This window comes from Mchenga conophoros, linkage group LG5 (assembly GCF_057382185.1).
Source record: "Mchenga conophoros isolate Kocher_MC1m ecotype Shallow Benthic linkage group LG5, M_conophoros_male_GT1.1, whole genome shotgun sequence".
Taxonomy (NCBI): domain Eukaryota; kingdom Metazoa; phylum Chordata; class Actinopteri; order Cichliformes; family Cichlidae; genus Mchenga; species Mchenga conophoros.
The window spans coordinates 19,133,548-19,154,642 of record NC_140530.1 but is presented as its reverse complement, the minus strand read 5'-3'; the positions used below and the strand labels follow the sequence as shown (position 1 = coordinate 19,154,642).

At 40.5% G+C, this 21,095-nt stretch overlaps 2 protein-coding genes across 2 annotated transcripts; one reads left to right on the top strand and one right to left on the bottom strand.

The window, feature by feature from the left end:
- Positions 1-10,127: 10,127 nt before the first annotated feature.
- ccdc174 (coiled-coil domain containing 174) lies at positions 10,128-16,919 on the bottom strand. Its single transcript, XM_085273943.1, has 11 exons — positions 16,789-16,919; positions 16,456-16,563; positions 16,261-16,361; positions 16,120-16,178; positions 15,886-16,033; positions 14,589-14,684; positions 14,356-14,492; positions 13,930-14,024; positions 13,383-13,530; positions 13,128-13,280; positions 10,128-11,824 (listed from the first exon to the last, which is right to left on the bottom strand). Exons 1-11 carry the CDS (start codon positions 16,828-16,830, stop codon positions 11,277-11,279), a joined length of 1,635 nt encoding a protein of 544 aa, XP_085130069.1. The 5' UTR covers positions 16,831-16,919; the 3' UTR covers positions 10,128-11,276.
- ghrl (ghrelin/obestatin prepropeptide) lies at positions 10,343-20,525 on the top strand. The gene is made up of 5 exons (XM_085273944.1): positions 10,343-10,417; positions 19,150-19,296; positions 19,674-19,751; positions 19,839-19,950; positions 20,041-20,525. The coding sequence occupies exons 2-5, from the start codon at positions 19,183-19,185 to the stop codon at positions 20,058-20,060; spliced, it is 324 nt and encodes a 107-aa protein (XP_085130070.1). The 5' UTR covers positions 10,343-10,417; positions 19,150-19,182; the 3' UTR covers positions 20,061-20,525.
- Positions 20,526-21,095: the final 570 nt, after the last annotated feature.

Here is a 21,095-nt window from a genome sequence, read left to right as displayed (position 1 = left end):
AGGAAAAACTCCCTTTTAATAGGAGGAAACCTCCAGCAGAAGCAGGCTCGGGGAGGGGCGGGGCCATCTGCCGCGACAGGTTGGGGTGAGAGAAGGAAGACAGGATAAAAGACATGCTGTGGAAGAGAGCCAGAGATTAATAACAAGTATGATTTCTGAATGAGTACTATATGTACTTATTCATATACAGTATTGGCTCTGCTGCATTGCATTAACTGAGACAACATGCATTAAGCAGCTGCACTGACACCATCATCTTGCCTTCTTTGAATTTGTGGAATGCGTCTGAGTCACAGACTCCATTTCACAACTTATAAGCATGAAATCCCTTTAATGTCCCTGATTTGGGTATTTCATTTCCAGTTTGTTTAATACATACTGAAATGTGTAAAAATGTGCTTTTTTACCTGATGAAGCTAACTGACTCCTGGCTGTGGCCTCGTATTTACCACAGAGATGCATTTGTGAAAGCTCAAAATTCTCAAATAAATACAGCAGTATTGACTAGAATGCTGATCTGTGCCTGCTGAATCTTTTAGTTTACTTTGGTTTCGGAAACTGTTGTTTGTGCTTAATTAATAATGAAGTGAAATCCAGCAGGAAAGAGGCTGTTTTACAGAGGTAGCATTAATTCTCTGCTGAAGGACACATTGAGATGCAAGCAGCCCCTTAACAGCTCCTGGATCTAACAATCAATACTGGGCATGTGACTCTGGAGCTAGCAAGAGTGACATCTTTGCTGCCAAGAAACACCGCCTCCGTTCTTTACAGCATCTAATTTAGGGAAGGTCACTGACTGCCATAGATCACCATCAAATTCAACTCAGTAGTCTGACTCTAGACACTTAGTTTTCAGCTGACACTTCTACTTTCCACATGTCACAAAACCTTCAAATTAGGTCACATGGCCCCCTTTTTTGTTAAGGTAAATAATGCATATAGTGTATTGTAACATGCACTTATAGCATTGTTTCTTCAGAAGTGTTGTTGAAGCCTGTGTGTCCCGTAGGAGGGGCGAAAAGTTGTCTAGCCAGCTAGCATCAGGTGATCTTTGTTGTTTATGTCTATTACTTTGATGTAATTGGTATGAGATGTTTGGTCAGAGGCTCAAGAAGTTGTAAAAGTTCACAAAATACTGCAGCTGGTGTGACAGTTGCAGTTAAAACACACTAATATGCGCAATATGTTTATGGAGCTTTATGCAAAAGGAGGACTTTTTTTTTTCTCCAAATAACCAGCAGGTGCTGACTCGTCTGGTGCAAAAGTAAAAGTTACAAATAATCAGAAAGTAACAACGAAAAGCTCAGATCTCAACAAACATGTTCCATGAAATGTAATCATTACTTTCAAGTCTTTTTTAATCTTTTTTTTCTTTTAATTTAAAAAAAAAATTAGGTCCTACGTGAAGTAAATAAAGCAGTTTTTATTTTAGAGCTTGGCTCCCACTTACCTGGCAGACCTTCTGCACATATACACCAAACAAAGGTCTGTGACCCCCAAATTATAGAATGAGTTGGTCCTCCACTTTAAATCACATTTAAAAACACACACCAGAGTTAATATTAGTTAGTCAAGATAATTTTAGTCCGTTTTTTTTTTTTTGTTTGTTTAGCCTTTCTAGTTTTATTTATTGCATATTTTATTGTCTATTTTATACCAACCGGTTGTCCCTCACTCTTAACATCTGGTTTTAAAACCTAGGATGGCAGAAAAGTAGGTGATGTTATCGTGACAATATCCATCTTTCATTTACAGGTAATGACCAAATAATAGTTTACCAGAGTCCAAACACAGCACATTATCAGCTGAACAGACATAAAGACAAAAACTGGCAGCACCATTATTCAACTATATTACACACAAATTTAATTTCCACTTTCATACAATCAAATACCCAAAATCTATCTAAAATAAATCCATAAATATAATATACATACTATTTTTGCCATTTTAGGGTAAAAGTGAATAATAGATTGTTAAAACAATATCAAACATGGTAATATAAGAACTTTAGCAGCACTTTAAAAAGGAGTTACATTCCAAAAAGAAACCATATAACCACAACATGAAGCAGCAGAGCTCTGAAGTGTATCGTAAACACAAATGTCAAATGCTACTTGCAGGACTATTTGCTGCATCTGTTAACTGCAGGTAGAAAGCTTGCTGGGTGGTTTAGAGCAGCAGGAGAATGAGTAGACTTGCAATGAGTCCCCAGTCCCTTTCCTTCCTATTCACTCCTTTTTTTCTCCCCTTTCACATGAGCAGAATTTATGAGGCCATTACGGGTGTGCATGCAATGTCAACAGTGCCCAGCTAATATCTTTATCCACCATCGTGAAGAGTGGGTGGTGTGTGTGTGTGTGTGTGTGTGTGTGTGTGTGTGTGTGTGTGTGTGTGTGTGTGTGTGGGTGGGTGGGAGAGTTGACAGGCGACACATACACTGCCCAGGAGACAAACTACCTCCAAGCTCACAGCTCAGCTCAGCCCAGAAGTACTGTATACACTTGATGCATTTTACACTCCTCAGCATCTCAGACACATTAGTTTGCTTCTATAAGGAAACAACTTCAGTAATGAATTCAGCACAAACCTTTTCTTTTAATAGAGGAAAAGTGAAAAGTGCTCAAAATCCCAGAGAATCAGGAGCAATGCAACAATACAAGTGAAGACATAAATGTACAGAAACACATCAGCTATCAGTTTTACCATAGATTCAAATCAGGTACACTTACTACTGTGTATACAGTTATTATATACAGTCTGATATTTAAACTTGTTTAATGATAGGATACATTCAAGTGTGACAAACATACAAAAAAAGGAAATCAGATCACATCACTTAAAAATAAGTATAGCATTATACTGCTTAATCATGTATAACTGCATAAAATACACTTTTTCTGCATTTTCTCACTTGCCTACAGAGTCTGTGGCTCTGAGCTTCTCACAGAGTGATGTGCTCAAATTGTCACAAATATTATTAATTTAGAAAAAAGCCCACTATTTAGCAGTTTTCAGTGAGCTTTACCAAAACTTACTCAAGGAGGACTATTATTGACTAAAGATTAATGCAGACTGATTTGGTATGTCTGTTAATATTCACCACAGTGATGAACTGAAAAACGCATCCCTGTTCATCTTAAACATGTCACCCAGCAGTGTGGTTTCTGTACCTTTATATTACTCATATACACTATACTCAAAGTCCTGGGTTCTTGTGTTGGACTTGATTCATTTATTTCAAACCTTAAAAGCAAACAAACATAAGCATATTAATGAAAAGATTAAATCCGTTTCTCCCAGTCGTTTTGCTTTGTGGTCCCTCATACAGCACTCAAATGCTGCCGGTACACTGATGGATCAGAATTAATTGTCTAATTATGTTATACACAATGTAATAGCAACCAGGGACATTTATATGTACAATTAATTTGTTCATTATTACTTTTGGGTAGCAATAAGTGTTTGCTTAATCAAGTAGGACAGTGAATGCAGTTTGTTGACTTGTTAGAAGTACTTATGGCATTTTTTTGGATACTAATACTGACTGCACTTTAGTCAGCTGATGCAACCATGAGTCTCTTAACCATACGTCTCACAAAGCAGCAGTATCAGGACCGAGTGGTTGCATTGGCAGTGGAACTGAAAAATTCTAATTGATATCACCCCCGTGTTAACAACATGTGATCAGAGGAGGCAGGAGGTGTTATTTAACAACATAAATTCAGCTGCCCCAAGTCGTGATGTGATCCGCAGCCAAACACTGTCATTACAGACTCCACGGCCCTTTTGTCCCCTCTTTCTCTGATCCATCTGCTGCTGGGGAGACATTGCAGCAGGCCTGCCATCAAGCTCACTGGCACCAGTCTGTTTTACATGTGGCTGTTTGACACAGCGCAGCAGGAGCACATTACGGCCTTGTGGCAAGAGGGGCTCAGTAGCCGTGGCAGCATTAGCTATCATTATGCTCACCAACTCATTACAGCTCACCGTGGGGTGATGCTGACAGAGCGACCCGGGCCTCCATCTGAAGCACATCCTCTCATGGTGTGGAGGTGGCAATACACATAAGTGTAAGACTGTTCACTGATGAACCATTAAGGAAGCCTACAGCAGCAAAGCAGTGCTCCCGTTGAGCAGTGTGGGATGTCGAGCTAATAATGTGATTTAATTGTCTGCTCCGTGCACAAATTTAATTTTTTTTTCTTTGTTGTTGTTGTATTTATTTTTTAATGGAGCTCTCTTTTTTAATTAATTATCTTTAGATGATGCTCATTGAAGATTTTTTTTAAAGGATGTTCTAATGACACATTTTGTTTGGGTGCCATTGCTATTCATTTTTATCAAGCCGTGGGGCAGCATGAGTTTCACCCATTTCTTTTGTAATAGCTGTAGCGAGAAGAAGTAGCAACAGTGGTAAAACAAAGGCATGAAGCCTGTTCTGATTTGTGTTTTCTTCTTTCTATCTCTCTGTTTCTGTTCCCCTGCAACTTTTCAATTAATTTCTATCATGTGGCATTTCTAGGAGGACTCTGGAATCAAATAAGTTGAAGCTCCTGCAGCGCTCCACAGCTGAGATAAGCACACAGAAGAACGCCGCGGATCCCAAAGCAGGAATCATGGATTGTTGAAAGGAAATGAAACCAAGCTGCTGTCCTTCTTTACAGAAGGTGAAATTAATTTTAGAGGCATAAAAATGCTTACGTGTCAGAAATTAAACATAATAAGCTCTAATGAATTTTAGATTTTCCACCAGTCTCTCTTTCAGGATTGCTGGACTTCACAAAAAGGCCCCCCTATTGTTTTATGACTCCAGTGAAGATCCAACTTTAAGTAACTTTGCTCAGTGAGCACATGCAGACACACACACACACACACACACACACACACACACACACACACACACACACACACACACACCAATGTGTGCTTACCATCTTAACCTGCTCTCTGCATATCTTTAAAACTTTAATCTGATTTTTTAGTCAAATGTTTAGAAACTTCAGTTTATGTAAAAGAAAATCTCCAATACTTGACACATTCTTTCGCAATTTTTTGCATATAACAATTTCAGTAATCTGTCACTGTCTCTAAATGTCTCTGTTGGTTCAAATGTGCATGTCATTAATCAATAAACGTAATCCCTTATTACCGTTCAAGGAAACCCTGCTATTTCCTTTCTTACCGTTACATTAAACCTTAAAAACAAACCTCTTGATGAAAAAAACTTCTTGATGAAGGTTTCGTTTTATTACCAAACCTCCATCCAGCTCAGTGAACTTGCAGTTGTGTGTCCTGCACTGACAATTTATGAGTTTGATTGCTTTTCCATTTTGAGAGTTTAGTCCCCTGTTGTGCTGTTGATACTCTGCATCATAAAACTGCCCAGAGGATTAAAAACATCCCAAAGACCGGTGTGTCGTCTGAGCTCACAGCTCGCCTGGGCCTAACTAAAGTAATGCCGGTACAGTGTGAACAGATTTTTGGAAAGACCTGTGTGACGTTGTAGTGTAAGCTAAACCGTGAGATTTCAGGAAGTATATAGCTCATGGCCAAGAAGTAAGTAAATAATAATTATACAAAGAGTTTGCCTTCAGACAGAGGCAGGCCAGCTGTTTCCCTTCTTCCCAGTGAACAAGTGGCTGTAGCTGCACTTTTGATTTTAGTATCTCCACTACAAAGCCAAAAAAATCTAATTTGATCAATTTCGATTAATTACAGACTTGAGGACACAGAAAATGTTTGCCTCAATATATCAATATAATAATCAGGATCAGCTCCAAACTATACAAACTTTAATACAAAGAGTCAGTGTGAAACCTCTGCACTGCTCTAGTTTATCTGAACCTCTCTGGAGCACGAGGAGAGGATTTATTTGATCTCCCAGTGCCAGTAGTTTGATGTTGCAGGTAGAAGGGATAAACGCTGCAGCTCACTGGCCTGGTTTGCTTTTTATGTCAGTGTAAGTGCATTAACAGGGGGACAGACCTTCTCTTCCCACCTCTCTGGATCAGGGCCCTGCAGAGATTAGATCATCAGTTCAAGTCTAGAGGGCATCGCTGAGAAAGTGGTGCACATCACCCCCAGTTTGCAACCTTCAGCACTGAGTGGCTTCATAGTTGCATCAACACATGTGTGGCTGTTGGCGAAACTTAATGCTTTTGATTTACCCCCAAAAAATTATTAGGGGAAAAAAAACATCAGAGTGCATTGTAAGTATCCTTGATGTGCAGATCATTTATTGTCCATTAAGAAAATGGCTGATTGCCATTTTTGCTCACCCAGAGCAGAATTAAAATGACACACAGAAATACAGAAATGATTTCCCAGTGTGGCTGATCCTTGAGAGAAAGGCAGATCTGTCAGCAGGACACACCTTCATGTCCCTAATAAGTGATTAGATTCATTAAAGTGATAAGTCAGCAAGTCAAATCTTGTTCAGTCTTTGGTAAAACTGCACACAAAAGGCACTGACTTACTTCTTGGCCCCACTCAGTTAAGGCTGTATGGTCAGATTAGTCGTGGTCAGTGTTCGGAGCCACTCACTTTGGACAGCAGTGACTGAAACTGAGAAATATTGACTTTGATTTTGAAATTTGATGACATTGACACATTTAATTTACCACTAGGTGCATCTTGGTCGTGCTGGGCTTTTAGACATGTCTTAGAGATTTAACAAGGTGTTAGAAACATTCCTCAGAGATTTTTGGTCCACATTGACATGATGGCGTCACACGGTTTCTGCAGATACGACAGCCGCACATCCATGATGCAATTTTCCCGTTACACTAGAACTCAAAGGTGCTCCACTGGATTGAGATCTGGAGACTGTGGAAGCCATTTGAGTTCAGGGAACTTACAGACATGTTCAGGAAATCAGTTTGAGATGATCTGAGCTCTGTGACATGGTGTGCTATCCTGCTGGAAGCAGCCACCAGAAGATCACTATGATAATAAAAGGAAGGACGTGATTGGCAACAGTAATGGGGTGGCTGTGATGTTTACGCAATATTTAGCTGTATTGGGGCCCAAAACCGTATCGGTAAAGCATTCCCCATACCATTTCACTCCTGAACTCTGATACAGACGGATCATTATCATTTTCTTTAAGCCAAATTCTGGCCCAATCGAGACTAATCTGGTCAGGCAATGCTTTGCCACTCTTCTGTTGTCCAATTTTAGTGAGCTTGTGTGAATTGTAGCCTCAGGTTCTTGTTCTGAGCTGACAGGAGTGGCACTTGGTGTGCTCTTCTTCTGCTTCAGCCCATCTGCTTCAAAGTTTGATGTCTTGTGCTCTCCTGCATACCTCGGTTGTGTCGAGTGGTTATTTTAGTTGCTGTTGCCTTCATTTCAGCTCGATGTAGTCTGGCCATTCTCTGACCTCTGGCATTAGCAAGAAGTTTTCACGCAGGGATCTGGTGCTCACTGGACATTTTCTCTTTTTTCCAATCAGCCTCTTTAAAGCCTGGAAACCATTGTGTGGGGAAATCCGGAGAGGACCAGGAGTTTCTGACATGTCTGGAACCAGCAATCACAGTCAATTAAAGTCATCATTCAAAGTCACTTAAGTCTAATTTCTTCCCCATTCTGAGGCTCAGTTCGAAGTTCAGCAGCTTGACTTGACTGTGTCTAGTTTTTAGCATGTGAGTAACTGTGTCAACAAGCAGTTGAAAAGTGTACCAGTGGCCAGTCAGTGTAAGCTTTAGATGACATACAAACAAAAACAAAATGAAAATCACTGTTTTCTAGTTTGATTGTTTGTTTTTTCATTTCACAGGCAACTTTTTTGGCAATAAACAGACTGTCCAAAGATTATACATGTCACTATTGTTATTACCTTAATTATGTTTATATAGAGTGAGTGATACTTCCAGCTTAATCCTTTTATCAGCACACTAATTTGCTTACAATGACCGTGCACCTGAAACATGATGCTGGTGTTCAGCAATTTAGATTGATTATGATCTACATATTACTCTTAGTGTTTTATCATGCTAACATTTGCTGAGCACACAGTGGAAGCCGAGGCTGATTAAGTGTCATTAGTTTGCATAAATCTGGTCATAAACCAAAGTACTGGACAAATTTAAACTCGGCCAGTTGTTGAGGGATTTCACTAAAAGCCACAAATATCACGTTTATGGTGGCTGTAAAGAAAACCCCAGAGCATTTTTAATATCCTGGGAAAAACAGTCTGTGATAATCACTCCAAAACCTGCTGAGTTATTTCAGTCTGGACCAAAAAAATGAACCAGCTGAGCGATACCATTAAAAGGAACCATGTGGGAGGAAATAAATTATTATTTTGCTCTTTAACTCACTATATGACTTTTAGTCTGTGAGGTCCTGTTACTATAGAAACATATTGTCACCCCACAGGCAGAAAATTTACCTGGCACCAGTTTAGCTTCAACAGTGCATACAAACACATGCTTTACAGAGATACACACACAAATACATCTACCTACCAGTGACACAGTGCTTCAGCTGTCTGAGAGTGCATGGACTCAATGTGAGACTAGAGTAACAAAAAGAGGAAAAAAAACATCATGTTTAAGGTTACAATTGGGTCAAAAATCTACCTCAACAGGAAGATAAACCCAATATGTGTTGGAGAGATCAACAAAACACACAATGCGCCAAACTAACATTCTCGTTAGAGAGGAAACAAGGGAGGGAGAACCCAGGCCAAATATCTAACTGGAAGGCTAATAGGGTGATGAGGGTCAAGTGGTAAATCAGGCTTTTTATTAATCCCTTGAATAGCTCCCTGGTGAGGTGTGTTGTGATTTTTCTGTGGAGCTGCACAGGGTCAGAGGTCAGAATGAGAAAACTGATAACCATCTGTGTTATGTTTCAGCACATGTAAACCAACATTATCCCACGGCAGAAGTGCTGTCCTTTGTAACGTAATGCTGCATGCCTGAATCTCCGTTATAGGGTAATTTTAGATGCTTTTATGTAACAGCCTGCATTCAGCCCGCATTCAGAGTCAATCATCATGATTAAAGCTAGTTTTGAGTCACCCCCATAACAGTGATGTGAGGTTATTTAGCTGAGCAGTTGTTATATTGGGCTCTGCTAAATTCTCTCCAAAGATGAACGATGGCCTGGATTTAGACATGTACACATGATCAAGAAGACCTGCTAAAGTTCAACCCGAGTATCAGAATGAAGGGGAAAAAAAGTGATTTTAAGTTGTTAGTGCCAGACAGGCTGGTCTGAGTATTTCAGAAATTGCTCCTCTTCTGGGATTTTCCCACAGAACCATCTCAAGGGTTTACAGAGAACGGTGTGAAAAAAAGAAAATATCCAGTGAGTGGTAGTTCTCAGCGTGAACATGTCATGTTGATGCCAGAGCTCAGAGGACAATGGTCAGACTACTTCAAGCTCATAGCAACAAAATAGTAACTTAAATAAACAGTTTTCATAGCCAAGGTATGATTGCACATATCAAATATTAGAGATGGGTCACAGCAGCAGAAGACCACTCCTGTCAAATAAGAACAGGAAACTGAGGCTAATATTCACCATAACTGCACCTTTATTCAAGCATGTTTTTCCAAGAGAAGATTGGAGAAAAAAAGGTTTCCCAGTTTGGATTGGCAAAGGAATAAATCGAGGCATCAGAAGATGCTATGCCGAAGCCAGTTTTGAGACAAAGCATAAGAATTTCCTTAATAAATACTCAGTAAATAAACAACTAACAAAGGCTACTGCAACTCTTAAAGGAATAGTGAAGAAATCAATGAACCGTCACTTGAACTTCACATAAAAGTGTATGTGGTACCATCTGGTGGATATTTATATACTGCAACTAAATTACACACTCCCAGATTCCAAACAGCTCCGTGAGCCGACTGACATTAAACACAAATATGAATCATTTTGTGATATACTCTTGCAAGAAAAATTTATGAACCCCTTGGAAGGATTTAGCAGGATTTTTGTTTTGGTTGCTCATAAAAGAACGGTTGATCTTCATCTAAGCAAAAACCCACAAATGGTTTTAACTTTATAGGATAGGATAAGCTTTATTTGTCAGTTGCAGTTGCCAGGAGCTGAAATGACAGACCTAGTCGACCATACAGACAATACATAATATACAAACTTACATTGGGGAGACAGGTCCGGCTAGGGAGCAAAAAAGGGGTAGACAATGAGATATGTAACATATAGGGGCAAAGTTCAGGAGAAAAAAAAGGGGGTTTCTGCCCATGATGACTTCCAACAAGGGAGTCATCATGAGGAGAAAACAGGAAACTCCATAGCACATAAAGAAGCACAGATCATCACACTATACGCCATGAAACACAGACAAGCACCATAGGGGCGGGGATTACGCCGATGTACACAGCGGTCGCGAACGCTGCAGTTCCTCGCGCCTCCAGCTGAGCCGCTGTCTCCATCGAGCGAGGTAAGCATCCGGGGAAGGGAGTGTGGTGAGTGCATATCAGTATCAGTGTGCATGTGTGCGTGTCGGGGTGTGTGTCCTTTCGCCTGTTAGGCAAAGATCAACAGTCCTACGCAGGTGGCCTTGATGAATAGGGCAGAGAGTCAGTTCGTTCTCATTATCGTCTCTCCTGGAAGAATGTTGTTGTTCTCCTCGGCGTCAACCTTCAAGCAGCTGGCGCCGTCAGGGGTGGAGGCATAGCCGCATTAGAGATGGAGGTAACTGGTTTAGGTCGAACGAACTGCATCCATTTTACACTCGTCCTAATGTCCATCACTGGTCTCTCTTTTAAGAGCCGTGAGCTCCTCGAAGATCTTTCCCATATTTCGTACAGTGCACTCACCGCTCTTCCCACAGTTTCGATCAGAGCGGCTAGCCTTGTGGGGTTTTGAACAGCAGTCACCTGCACGATGACAATTCATTTTTGATCATTTCTCTCCAGAAAACGGTGTAACTTCAGTATGTCAGGTCAAGGCAGAAGATCTCAGCTGGCTTCAGGTCACTGGTCTCTGCCTGACCTCTGACCCTGAAGTAACAAGGCATTGCATGACATCCCCTCGGTCATTCTTCGTAGCTGGATTAAAGTTTTGATATTCATGTGCAGTGCTTGAGCAGAAATTAATCATTAATCCCTTCTGTGACCAAAATACACACAAACACAAATGATGCACTCTTGATATTTATTAAATATCTAAACTCCAAAAAGCTGACATATTGTGTTTTATTGTTTTTGTGATTTACTCTATAAACAAAGAGCGAGAAAAAAAGAGCAGTGTTTAAACTCACAATATGACCCAACTACACATCAAGCAGTATTTAGACATCAGGTGGAGTTCCTGTAGAAGGACAACATGTCATCCAGACTTTGAGGAGGGCCCTGGTGGAGTTGCTGGGTTTGGCTGTCACCTGCAGGTTGCGCCTGGCTCTGCACCTGAGGTGGATACTGGGGTGGATATTGATGTGGGAACGGTGGTGGAAATGGAGGAAGGAGGTGAGGTGGGCTTGCAAACTGAGGAGTAGGTGGAGGAGGAAATGGAGGATAAAATAGCGGGTGAGGGGGATACTGGGGATGAAAGGGGGGAGCCGACAGCGACGAGCTGTCTGAGGGCGGTGGCTGTGCAGACGGGGGAGGGTTTGGTTGAGGTTCAGGAGGTGAAGATGCAGTTTTAGACCGAGGTTGTGGTTCTGCTTTGCTCTCAGAGATTCCTCCTGGAGCTCTTGCCCACTTGAAGGACATGTTGGATTTATTCTCCTCATTTTTATACTTTCCTGGTTTCGGCCTCTTGTCATCTGCAAAGTATGCAGACGGAGGTGCAAATTCAGTATCCCGCTCCTCCCGACGCCGACTTTTCCACTCAGTAAACATGAACTCTGAAAGGAAACAAAGACAAAAGCTAATGTTAGGGAGGTTACATTCCAGAAAACAGAGGTGCCTTGATCCTTAAAACTCCACCTAAAAGTGACATAAAGCCAATCTGTCAATCTATTATTGGATGGTGCTGAATTTATTAGAAGAACTAGCTAGGCTTTGATCCAAACAGCCAAGCAAATATGAATGGAATTTCCAGAAAACTGGCTGAAGAAGGATGCAAATAAATAACTACTTCCATCCACTTGTGCTGTGCTAATAATAGAAGCTGGACACTTCAGGATGAACAGCTGGTGGTAGTCATTTTTATAGTCAGAAGAGGCTGACTTTGGAGCACAGCTCAGTTGGAGTTATAGATAGTTGTAGACTTGCCTTTCCCTGATATTAAAGGTGATTATCAGCCCTGGTTCAAAGAGCAAAGGAGCACTAACAAATTGCATAAAAGTGCAACAACAGTGCAACTGTGACAGCAGTCAGTCACCTCTGACATTTACTGTCACCTGACCTGACTTGCCTTCACCACCTGCTCATAGACTGCATTAAGTCAATAAAAGCTCTCACACAGTCATTATGAGTCCTGTTCATAATGCAGATCAAGGAAAAGGAAATACAAGCAATGAGCACTGTGGGGCCTGGCTCTTCTCTATGCATCAAATGTCATGAGGAGTTTGGCGTCACCATTGTTGGCTGAATGTGGGTGTGCAGAGGGCAGAGTATGAGGCTGACCACACATTTCCGCGTGGTCTATTATCTATAACAGGAACGCTGACTTTTGGCACACAAATATCTTCAGCTTTTGTGCATTTGTACTTCTTTTAGCAGTTTTATAAATGAGACTCTCTGAAGTTTTCATCTGCAAACATAGTTGCTCTGCTCTGTATTTGCAATAATTTCCACAAATTTAAAAAAAAAAATACACATCTCAACATTACTACAGCCTAAAGCAGTGTGAGCTCATCAAATGGAAAACCAAATAGTCTTTTTATTGGAGTACTGTATATTATACTATAACTATCAGTTGGGGACTTGAACTTTGGGTTTTTCACAACACATTTTGATTTGTTACAGAAGGACAAACAAGTGTTACTAATAATATCAATGTCTCTGTTTGAATCAAGGGTCCCAGTTAAATCATGCCAGTGACCCAGCATGCATGACACAGAAACCGCTGTATCTAAATAATGAATTAACTTCATCATCGACAGAAAAGAAAACATCCTATTTAACGTGTTATCTAGCTGAAACATACAGCACATTTATTATATTCATAACATGAAAGTGTTTTTTTTTTTAAATGAGACTTACCTTTGCCTCTGTCCCACTCTCTGACATGAGGAACTCCTGGTTTGGTGTCTCTCCTCTCCTGGATCTCCACTTCCACCTTCTTGAGTATGCTGACCTCTGGGCACTCCTCTGGTTGAGGGGAGGTCCCTGTTGTTTCAAATTCCTCTTCCTCTCCTGAAACCAAGAATTCATAACTGTTCTTACTAGCATTCGTGCGATCATTGAACTGAAGCCTGCAAACAAATTTTCTACACAAACAGCCGTGCAGATCCGAACCTTCATTCTCCTCTTCTTTCTCCTCTTCCTCTGTACCATCCAGCTTGGCCTTCTTCATCTTCCTCTGCCTTACCTTGGCTAGTCGAGCCTGTAGGATGGCCTGCTTCCTCTCCTTCAGTCGTTCTCTCTTTGTGCGCTGATCTGTAGTCTGCAGGACAGAACAGGTGGAATAAAACACTTATTAGATTATAAAGTAATAAATAATTCCTGATGGATCTAATTTAAATGACAATCACAATCTAAATATTTTTATTACATTATAAATGTTCAGTGTTGTAAACAGTTAAATAATTCCTTTATTAATTCTCTCCATTGTTATCAAATTATCTCTTTCTCTTGTATGTACAATTTTGCACTTCCTCACATAACAAGGCCTTCAATATGGGCCTGTGGTGCTTTTATCAATGTTTTTTTTTTATTATTCTTTATGCTGCTGCTATAACACAGTCATTCCCCTGGGATGAATAGAATATCTATATGTCCATCCCTCTATCAGAAACCATAATGCTGTCCTGGGCCGGCATTTTACATGTGTTTAATAGCTCACCTGATCTCTAAGCATGTCCAGAGTTTCTCTCTGTTTTTGCCGCTGCTCCTGATCCTGAGAGAATGCGTAGTACCCCACACCAAGGTCCCGAGCCTCTGAGATAAGAACAACAACAGTAAGACAACAGTTTCAAACCTGCAAACCAAACTTCCTCTGTTTCAAAGTGTAGCGTAGCATAAAAAAAGACCTTATTTTCAGTCCATAAATTCTTTTGGTATATATTATTTGGCAAAGAATTCAGTGGCGATTAAGCAAAACCCACAAAGATCTAACTTCAAACTCTCAAGATCACCATTAACTCTGTAGCCAACTATGAGGAAAGATGACACAGGCTCAATACTAATCTGTAACCACAAACAAATCGCCTTGTGGCTGACTGAGTGAAAGACGATGTAAGGGCTCAAAGCTCTTTGCTGTGACACTAACCCTGTTGTCTGATATCCTCATAGTGAATCGGTCCAACAGGCCTTTTCATTGCCTCCTCTTCCTCCCTCTCCCACTCCTGCCTCTGCAGCTCTCGTCGCATGTCTTCTGAGAGTAATGTCTTGTCTGATGAAGCTTTTCTACAGGGACCAGGCATATCCAAAAGAGTTAAGAGTTTCAAATATTTCATTACCATCCTTGAAGAAAAAAAAAAATCACAATACATAAATAATTACCCTTTCCCTTGAAGGTCTTGGTCCATTTTCTTAAAGTCTGGCAGGTCTTTTTTCATGCACCGCCGAGATCGTCCCAAAGCATCCACAAAGTCCACCCTGCAGAGAAAAAAAATAGTTGTTTTTGTTTTTTTAAATATTGTGACAAATAACACAAGGCCTTTTGTTTATCTGTAATGTCAAAAAGCAGTGATAGAGTCTGATCACTCCTTCTATATTCGCAGAGCAAAAATTGTTATTTGCATATAGTGGCTGATAAAAACTTTCTGGCTTCTCAATCATTCAGTTCATGGTAGTCTAGAAAACTGAACTAAGTTTGTGAAGATGTCTCAGCTCTTATACAAGAGGCTTCTTCTGTTCTAAAAACAAAAGGTGGCAAGCCCCAGGTGCTTCTACAAACATTTGTGAAAGAATGGGTCGCTCTTAGGAGCTCCTTACCACCTGTGCAACAGGTTCAATTGTGAAATTTACTCGCTACTAAATATTCAACACTCAGCTGTTACTGGTATTATAACAAAATGGAACTAACTGTGAACAGCAGCAGCTCAGCCATGAAGGGGTAGACCATGTAAATTCACAGAGCAGTGTCAGCGGATGCTGAGGTGTACATTGTGCAGAGGTCGCCAACTTTCTGCAGAGTCAATCGCTACAGACCTACAAAATTCACGTGGCCTTCAGATTAGCTCAAGAACAGTGGGTAGCCAGCATAATGGAATGAGTTTCTATGGCCGAGCAGCTGCCACTGGATTCTACAGCAGTGGTTTCAGCTTCTTGGTTCCAGTGAAAGGAACTCTGCATACTGAGACATTTTTGACAATTTCATTCTTTTAATATTGTGGAAATAGTTTGGGGATCGGCCCTTCCTGTTCCAACATGACTGAGCACCAGTGCACAAAGCAAGGTTGATAAAGACTTGGATGAGCAAGTTTGGAGTGGAAGAATTTGACTGGCCTGCACAGAATCCTGACCACTGCTGAATTAGAGTGCCAACTATGAGCCAGGCCTTCTCATCAAACATTATTGTCTGACCTTGCAAATGTGCTTCTAAAAGAATAGTCAAAAATTCCCATAAACTCACTCCTAAACCTGTGGAAAGCTGAAAGATATGAAGCTAAGCGTGGGCCAGTATTATCTTAAACCCTATGGATTAAGAAAGGAATGCCACTCAAGACAGACAAGTGAATATTTTTGGCAACATAATGTATTAGCAAATACTGGAAAACATATAAGCCTAATATTGATATGTTATATGATGCCAGCACAAGTTGAATATTGATGAATGCAATCAATGTGAAGTTACCATTCTTCATCCGGGTTCTCAGGAGGAGGGACGGGTGATGAGCTGAGTTGCTCCTCGTCCTCTTTCTCCTTCTGGGCAAGTGTTTCTCTCTTTTTGTCAATAATCTTCTGGGTGAAGTCAACAAGGAACAGCCCTTCCGTCTCTTCATCTGATGAGTTACACAACAAGGTAAATAGAAAGTATGCCCACTTTGATGCTGTTGTAGCAGACATAAGGCACAAACAGTTCACCAACCAGGAAAGTCTCCTTTAGTCATCTGTTCGTAGAGTCTCGCCTTCTCCTCCAACTTACGCCTGTCGAGAGAGTAGAAAAAAAAGCTGTGAGAGGTTTTGGTCCACCTGTTATACAGAAAAACTTCAGCAGTACTGAACTCACCTTGCTGTATCGATGGTGCTCCGCTCCTCTTCCAGCTGCTCTGCATCTTTAGCAGCTCTTGCTGAAACACCCGCATTTTGTTTATTCCAGATGTTGGGCTTCTGCAGAGGAACATGTGGAGAGGAAAATTAGAAACGTGAGTCAGTCATTGCACGCCATTATAAAAAAAACGTTCAGAAATCACTCGTGCTGTACCTTATCTTTTGATTTTGCTTTGAATCCTGCTCCAGAAGTTTCTTGTCCAAGTTTCTGCCGTTTGAACTGCTCCTGTTTCCTGTACAGCTCAGCTTTAAGGTCCACTAGCTGCACGAAATAAAACCGAAATTTAAGGTTTAGCTGTTTATTCTCCAAAGAAAAAAAAAAACTAACAAACGTTATGTATTTCTTCTAAATACAGTCCATGCTCGTTGTATGTGCTGCTAGCAACCATGAGAGTAAGTTAGCTATGTTTATCCGTATAATTAAGCTTAAGCGTCTACAGTTTCTGTCAAACAAATATTTGAAGAGCTGCCTGTACATTCAACTCACCGATGAAGCAGTCACGTCTAAAGGTTTCTTCTTTTTATCCATTTCCCCTACACCTTAATCTCCAGTTTGTTGCTGTTTGCTGGAGTCCGACTTCTTCGTTGGTATTTCTGTTGCTACCAAACTGTCGCTTTACAGCCAACTAGTGGCGTCTCTCCGACACTGCACGCATTTCCGTTTCAAACGTTCATTCTTACTTTCACCGTTTTTGTTAAAAAGTAACTATAAACTAAAATAAAATGAGATGACTATTGTCTAGTCTAGATAAAGGAAAACAGATTTTATAAGGAAGGGGAAAAAAGTCGTGCAGACTCCCTCCTGCACGACTTTTAGTAGTTTTATAGTTTTCTTTTTCTTGTCTTTTTTGCTTTATGGGTGATTATATGCATTTATGTGCGAGATAGTTATGAAAATTGCTTTAATTGCAACAGGGCTATTGGCATTAATCCAAGGTTTAGAATCCAACACAATTTCAATATGTTTAGGAGAAAAGTGTCTGCACCCTTGTTGGGTAGAAGCTTTTTTGGATAAACTTACCATTTCCTCAATGAAAATTAAACACATCCCAAAAGTGTTTGGGGGGGTTTGTTTTTGAAATTGAGAGTTTTCATCAAAAGATGGGTACAGTGTGTTCATTAAGGGGTGGACATGGTCGGCAACAATACTCAGGTAAGCTGTGGAAATTAAAGGATGATCAGTTGGTATTGAGGGGGACAAAAATGTCCCCTGCAGACTGATCTGCTGTTATGAGACAGGATGGATACATGCTTCTGCTTATCCTTTTCAGGGTCGCGGGGAGCGCTAGAGCCTATCCCAGCTGTCATAGGGCGAGAGGCAGGGTACACCCTGCCAACACACAGGGACAGACAACCATTCACACTCACACATTCACACCGAGTGGCAATTTGGTTTATCCAATTAACCTATCCCCACAAGCTGCATGTCGGTGGACGGTGGGAGGAAGCCGGAGTACCCGGAGGGAACCTACGCAAACACGGGGAGAACATGCAAACTCCACACAGAAAGACTCAGGACCTTCTTGCTGTGCGGCAACAGTGCTAACTACCGTGCCACCGTGCTGCCTTGCTTTCAGACTGTTTATTGTTTATTTCCTGAACATCTTAATGTCACAGCCTCATTTTCCTATCCTGAGAAACCGAGTGCGGTCTTCTGTTGCTGTAACCCATCTGCTTCAAAATTGAATGTGCTGCAAATTCAGAGATGCTCTTCTGTGCACATTGGCTGTAACGAGGGACCGAGTTACTGCTTGACTACCAGTCAATGATTATTTTCTCTTTTTTCATACCATTCTCTGTAAACCCTATAGAAGGTTGTGAAATACTCAGGCCAGGCCATCTGGTGCTAACAACCATGCCACACTCAAAGTCACTTAAATCACCTTTCTTCCTCATTCTGATCTTCCATTTGAACTTCAGCAGGTCGTCTAGATCTTGTCTACATGGGTAAATGTATTGAGTTGAGGCTGATTAGATAATCGTGCTGAGTAATTGGACACGTGTACCTAACAAAGTATTGAGTAACCATATGATAGGTGTGATGCCTAAATAAGAAAAAAATTAAATACAGATTACTTTCCTGAATCAAAGAAATGTAATTACACTTCTTGGAGTAGCTGTCTGACCAATGCAAGTTTTTCCATTTCATATAAACTGTCCTTCATACTGTCTTATGCATGATGCTTTAGGCTTCGTGTATTTTGTCAATTGGTAGGCTGTTGATTTAAAAACTAAAAACCATTTTGAACCATCACAGTTCCACTGAAAGCACAATTACACAACACAAGCATGTAAATGTGAGTGAAAATCCTTGTAAATCAAATGCCACATGGCTGTGTCAATATCCGCTCCAGTTACTTTGGTTTATTTGTTTATTTCAGAGATATTAAAGTAGCATTCATTCCAGCTGAGCACTGATGTAATGATAACACTATGCTGATATAAATTTAAGTTTCCTGTCTAATCAAACATTAGATTATTGCTAACTTTATTACAGCTCTTGCCTGAGAGTCAGTGCTGCTGTAGAAGTCTGTGACTGCAATACTATTCTGTCCATAGCCCACTGATAAGATGTCCATCACACCTCATATCAGATCACAACAGAGAAATGCCCACTTTGCTATCAGATTAAACATTTGAGCAGTCTTATGTTACCAAGATATGATCACACAACATCCTGTTACCGTTGTGTTCAGTGTTTTTTTTTTTAAACCAGCATGAAGGAGGATGAAAGGTATATAAAGGTACGAAGATGGACAGAAAACAAAGAAAGTTAGATCCATATCAGAATCAGGTGAAAAGCATCAGAGCTGATTTTTAATAGACAACATCTTCATACTGTGTGCAGCAGATCCAGCAGTGGAGACGTTTTTCTTCCACCATGCTTCTGAAAAGAAACACCTGCCTGTTGGCTTTTCTCTTGTGTTCCTTGACCTTGTGGTGCAAGTCAACCAGTGCGGGCTCAAGCTTCCTCAGCCCATCACAGAAACCTCAGGTGAGATACTTTGTCCTAATTTATCTTTTTTTTTTAAACTACATTTTTATAAAATCTTTATGAAAACTTCACTCAGCGTTGGTTTCTTTTTAACGCTTGTAATAACCTATAAATATTTCAATGCTTCATGTTTTTTGTTTTCAGCCTTTGAGTTTAAACTTATTATCACCCATCATAACCACCAAAGCTTTAAGATGGACTAAAAATTAAAACTCTACCAGCTATTTAGACTGTGAACTCACCAACCAACCAGTGACATTATTCTGCACTGTACCTCACCCATGCCATTTGAATTAGGGAGGTTTTCTTATGTTAATTAAACCTCTTAAGTGGAAATTATTTCATAACAATGATGAGATGTCATTTTTAAATCACAGAACAAAGTGAAGTCCTCCAGAATCGGTCGCCAAGCCATGGAGGAGCCAAATCAAACCAATATGGACAAAACCATGACAGTGAGTTGGGGAAAAATACAAAACAAATACAGCCCATCTCCCAGCAGTCAATCCTGCAGCTTTGTGTTTTTTTTCTCTTCGGACCAGATAAGTGCGCCCTTTGAAATTGGCGTCACCTTGAGAGCAGAAGACTTGGCGGACTACATTGTAGAGCTGCAGGAGATTGTGCAACGCCTGCTGGGAAACACAGAATCAGCAGGTTGTCCCTTCTTTCTGGTTTATACAGTAAAAAAAGTGTTTCCTTTAAATATTACAATATATTTATATATATATATATTATTTTCCCCAGAGAGACCATCTCCTCGTTGAAGATCAGAGACTGTGTCAGTGTTTTCCATAATCAGCTTTAGTTATCTAAGTTATTAGACTGTGGTTAAATAACATGAAATACAAGATAAATGAATGATGCCTAAAACATTAAAATGCTTACCATGTGACCCTGTGTGTAAAATGGAACACATCAATCAGCCAAATAGCATTTCCTGGAGATTTCAGCCTCAAAGATTATGTTCATCATCAAGGGGTTGGTTCAGCTGTCATTATGAATTTCCCGGGGTGCAGCTTTAGGAAAAACGTCTCTCAAACACCCAAATGTTTAACTCACACTCTGACATTTTGCATTCATTATTAAAACTCCTGTGTCGGCAGAGAAATACGATCTAATGTTAGTCAACCTGTAAAAAATGATACCCTGTATAGATCACTACAGCACACACTATACCATCTGTCTCTTTAGGATTCGGGTATGCCTTATACAATAAAGCATCAATCAACCTTTTGTCTCACTGTATTATATTTAATGAGTCTTTAAATCAGAAGGTCTGTGATGCAACAGCTCATCCGGTTCATGATTTACAGGTTACCTGATGGGTGAATAACAGTTTTCTTGGTGGTAATTAGCTGTACTGCAAAAACTAACAATTAAAATCCACTGAGAAGTCAAGGAACCTCACAAACAGTTGTCCATCCATTTTCCGCCACTCACCCTGGGCTGGGCTGGCCGTGGGGGGCAGCAGCCTAAGCAGAGAAGCCCAGACTTCTCCCCAGCGCAGCTCAGGGAACACCAAGATATTCCCAGGCCAGTCAATTATATCTCTCGACTGGCCTGGGAATGTCTTTTTGCACGCAAAATTTATTAATAAGAATGTTTTGTTAACGACTTTGCTAAATAACCTGAACTGAATATTGTTGAATACATCAGGGAGAAAAAAGTGTAAGCCTTGTGCATAAACATTATGCTTGACTTTGAGTATGATTTGGGTGAAGACCCATTAGGTGACCACCGTGTGCCAGTTTGATTAAATTCTGACCCTCATGATATCATGGATCATGAATGTCTCACCA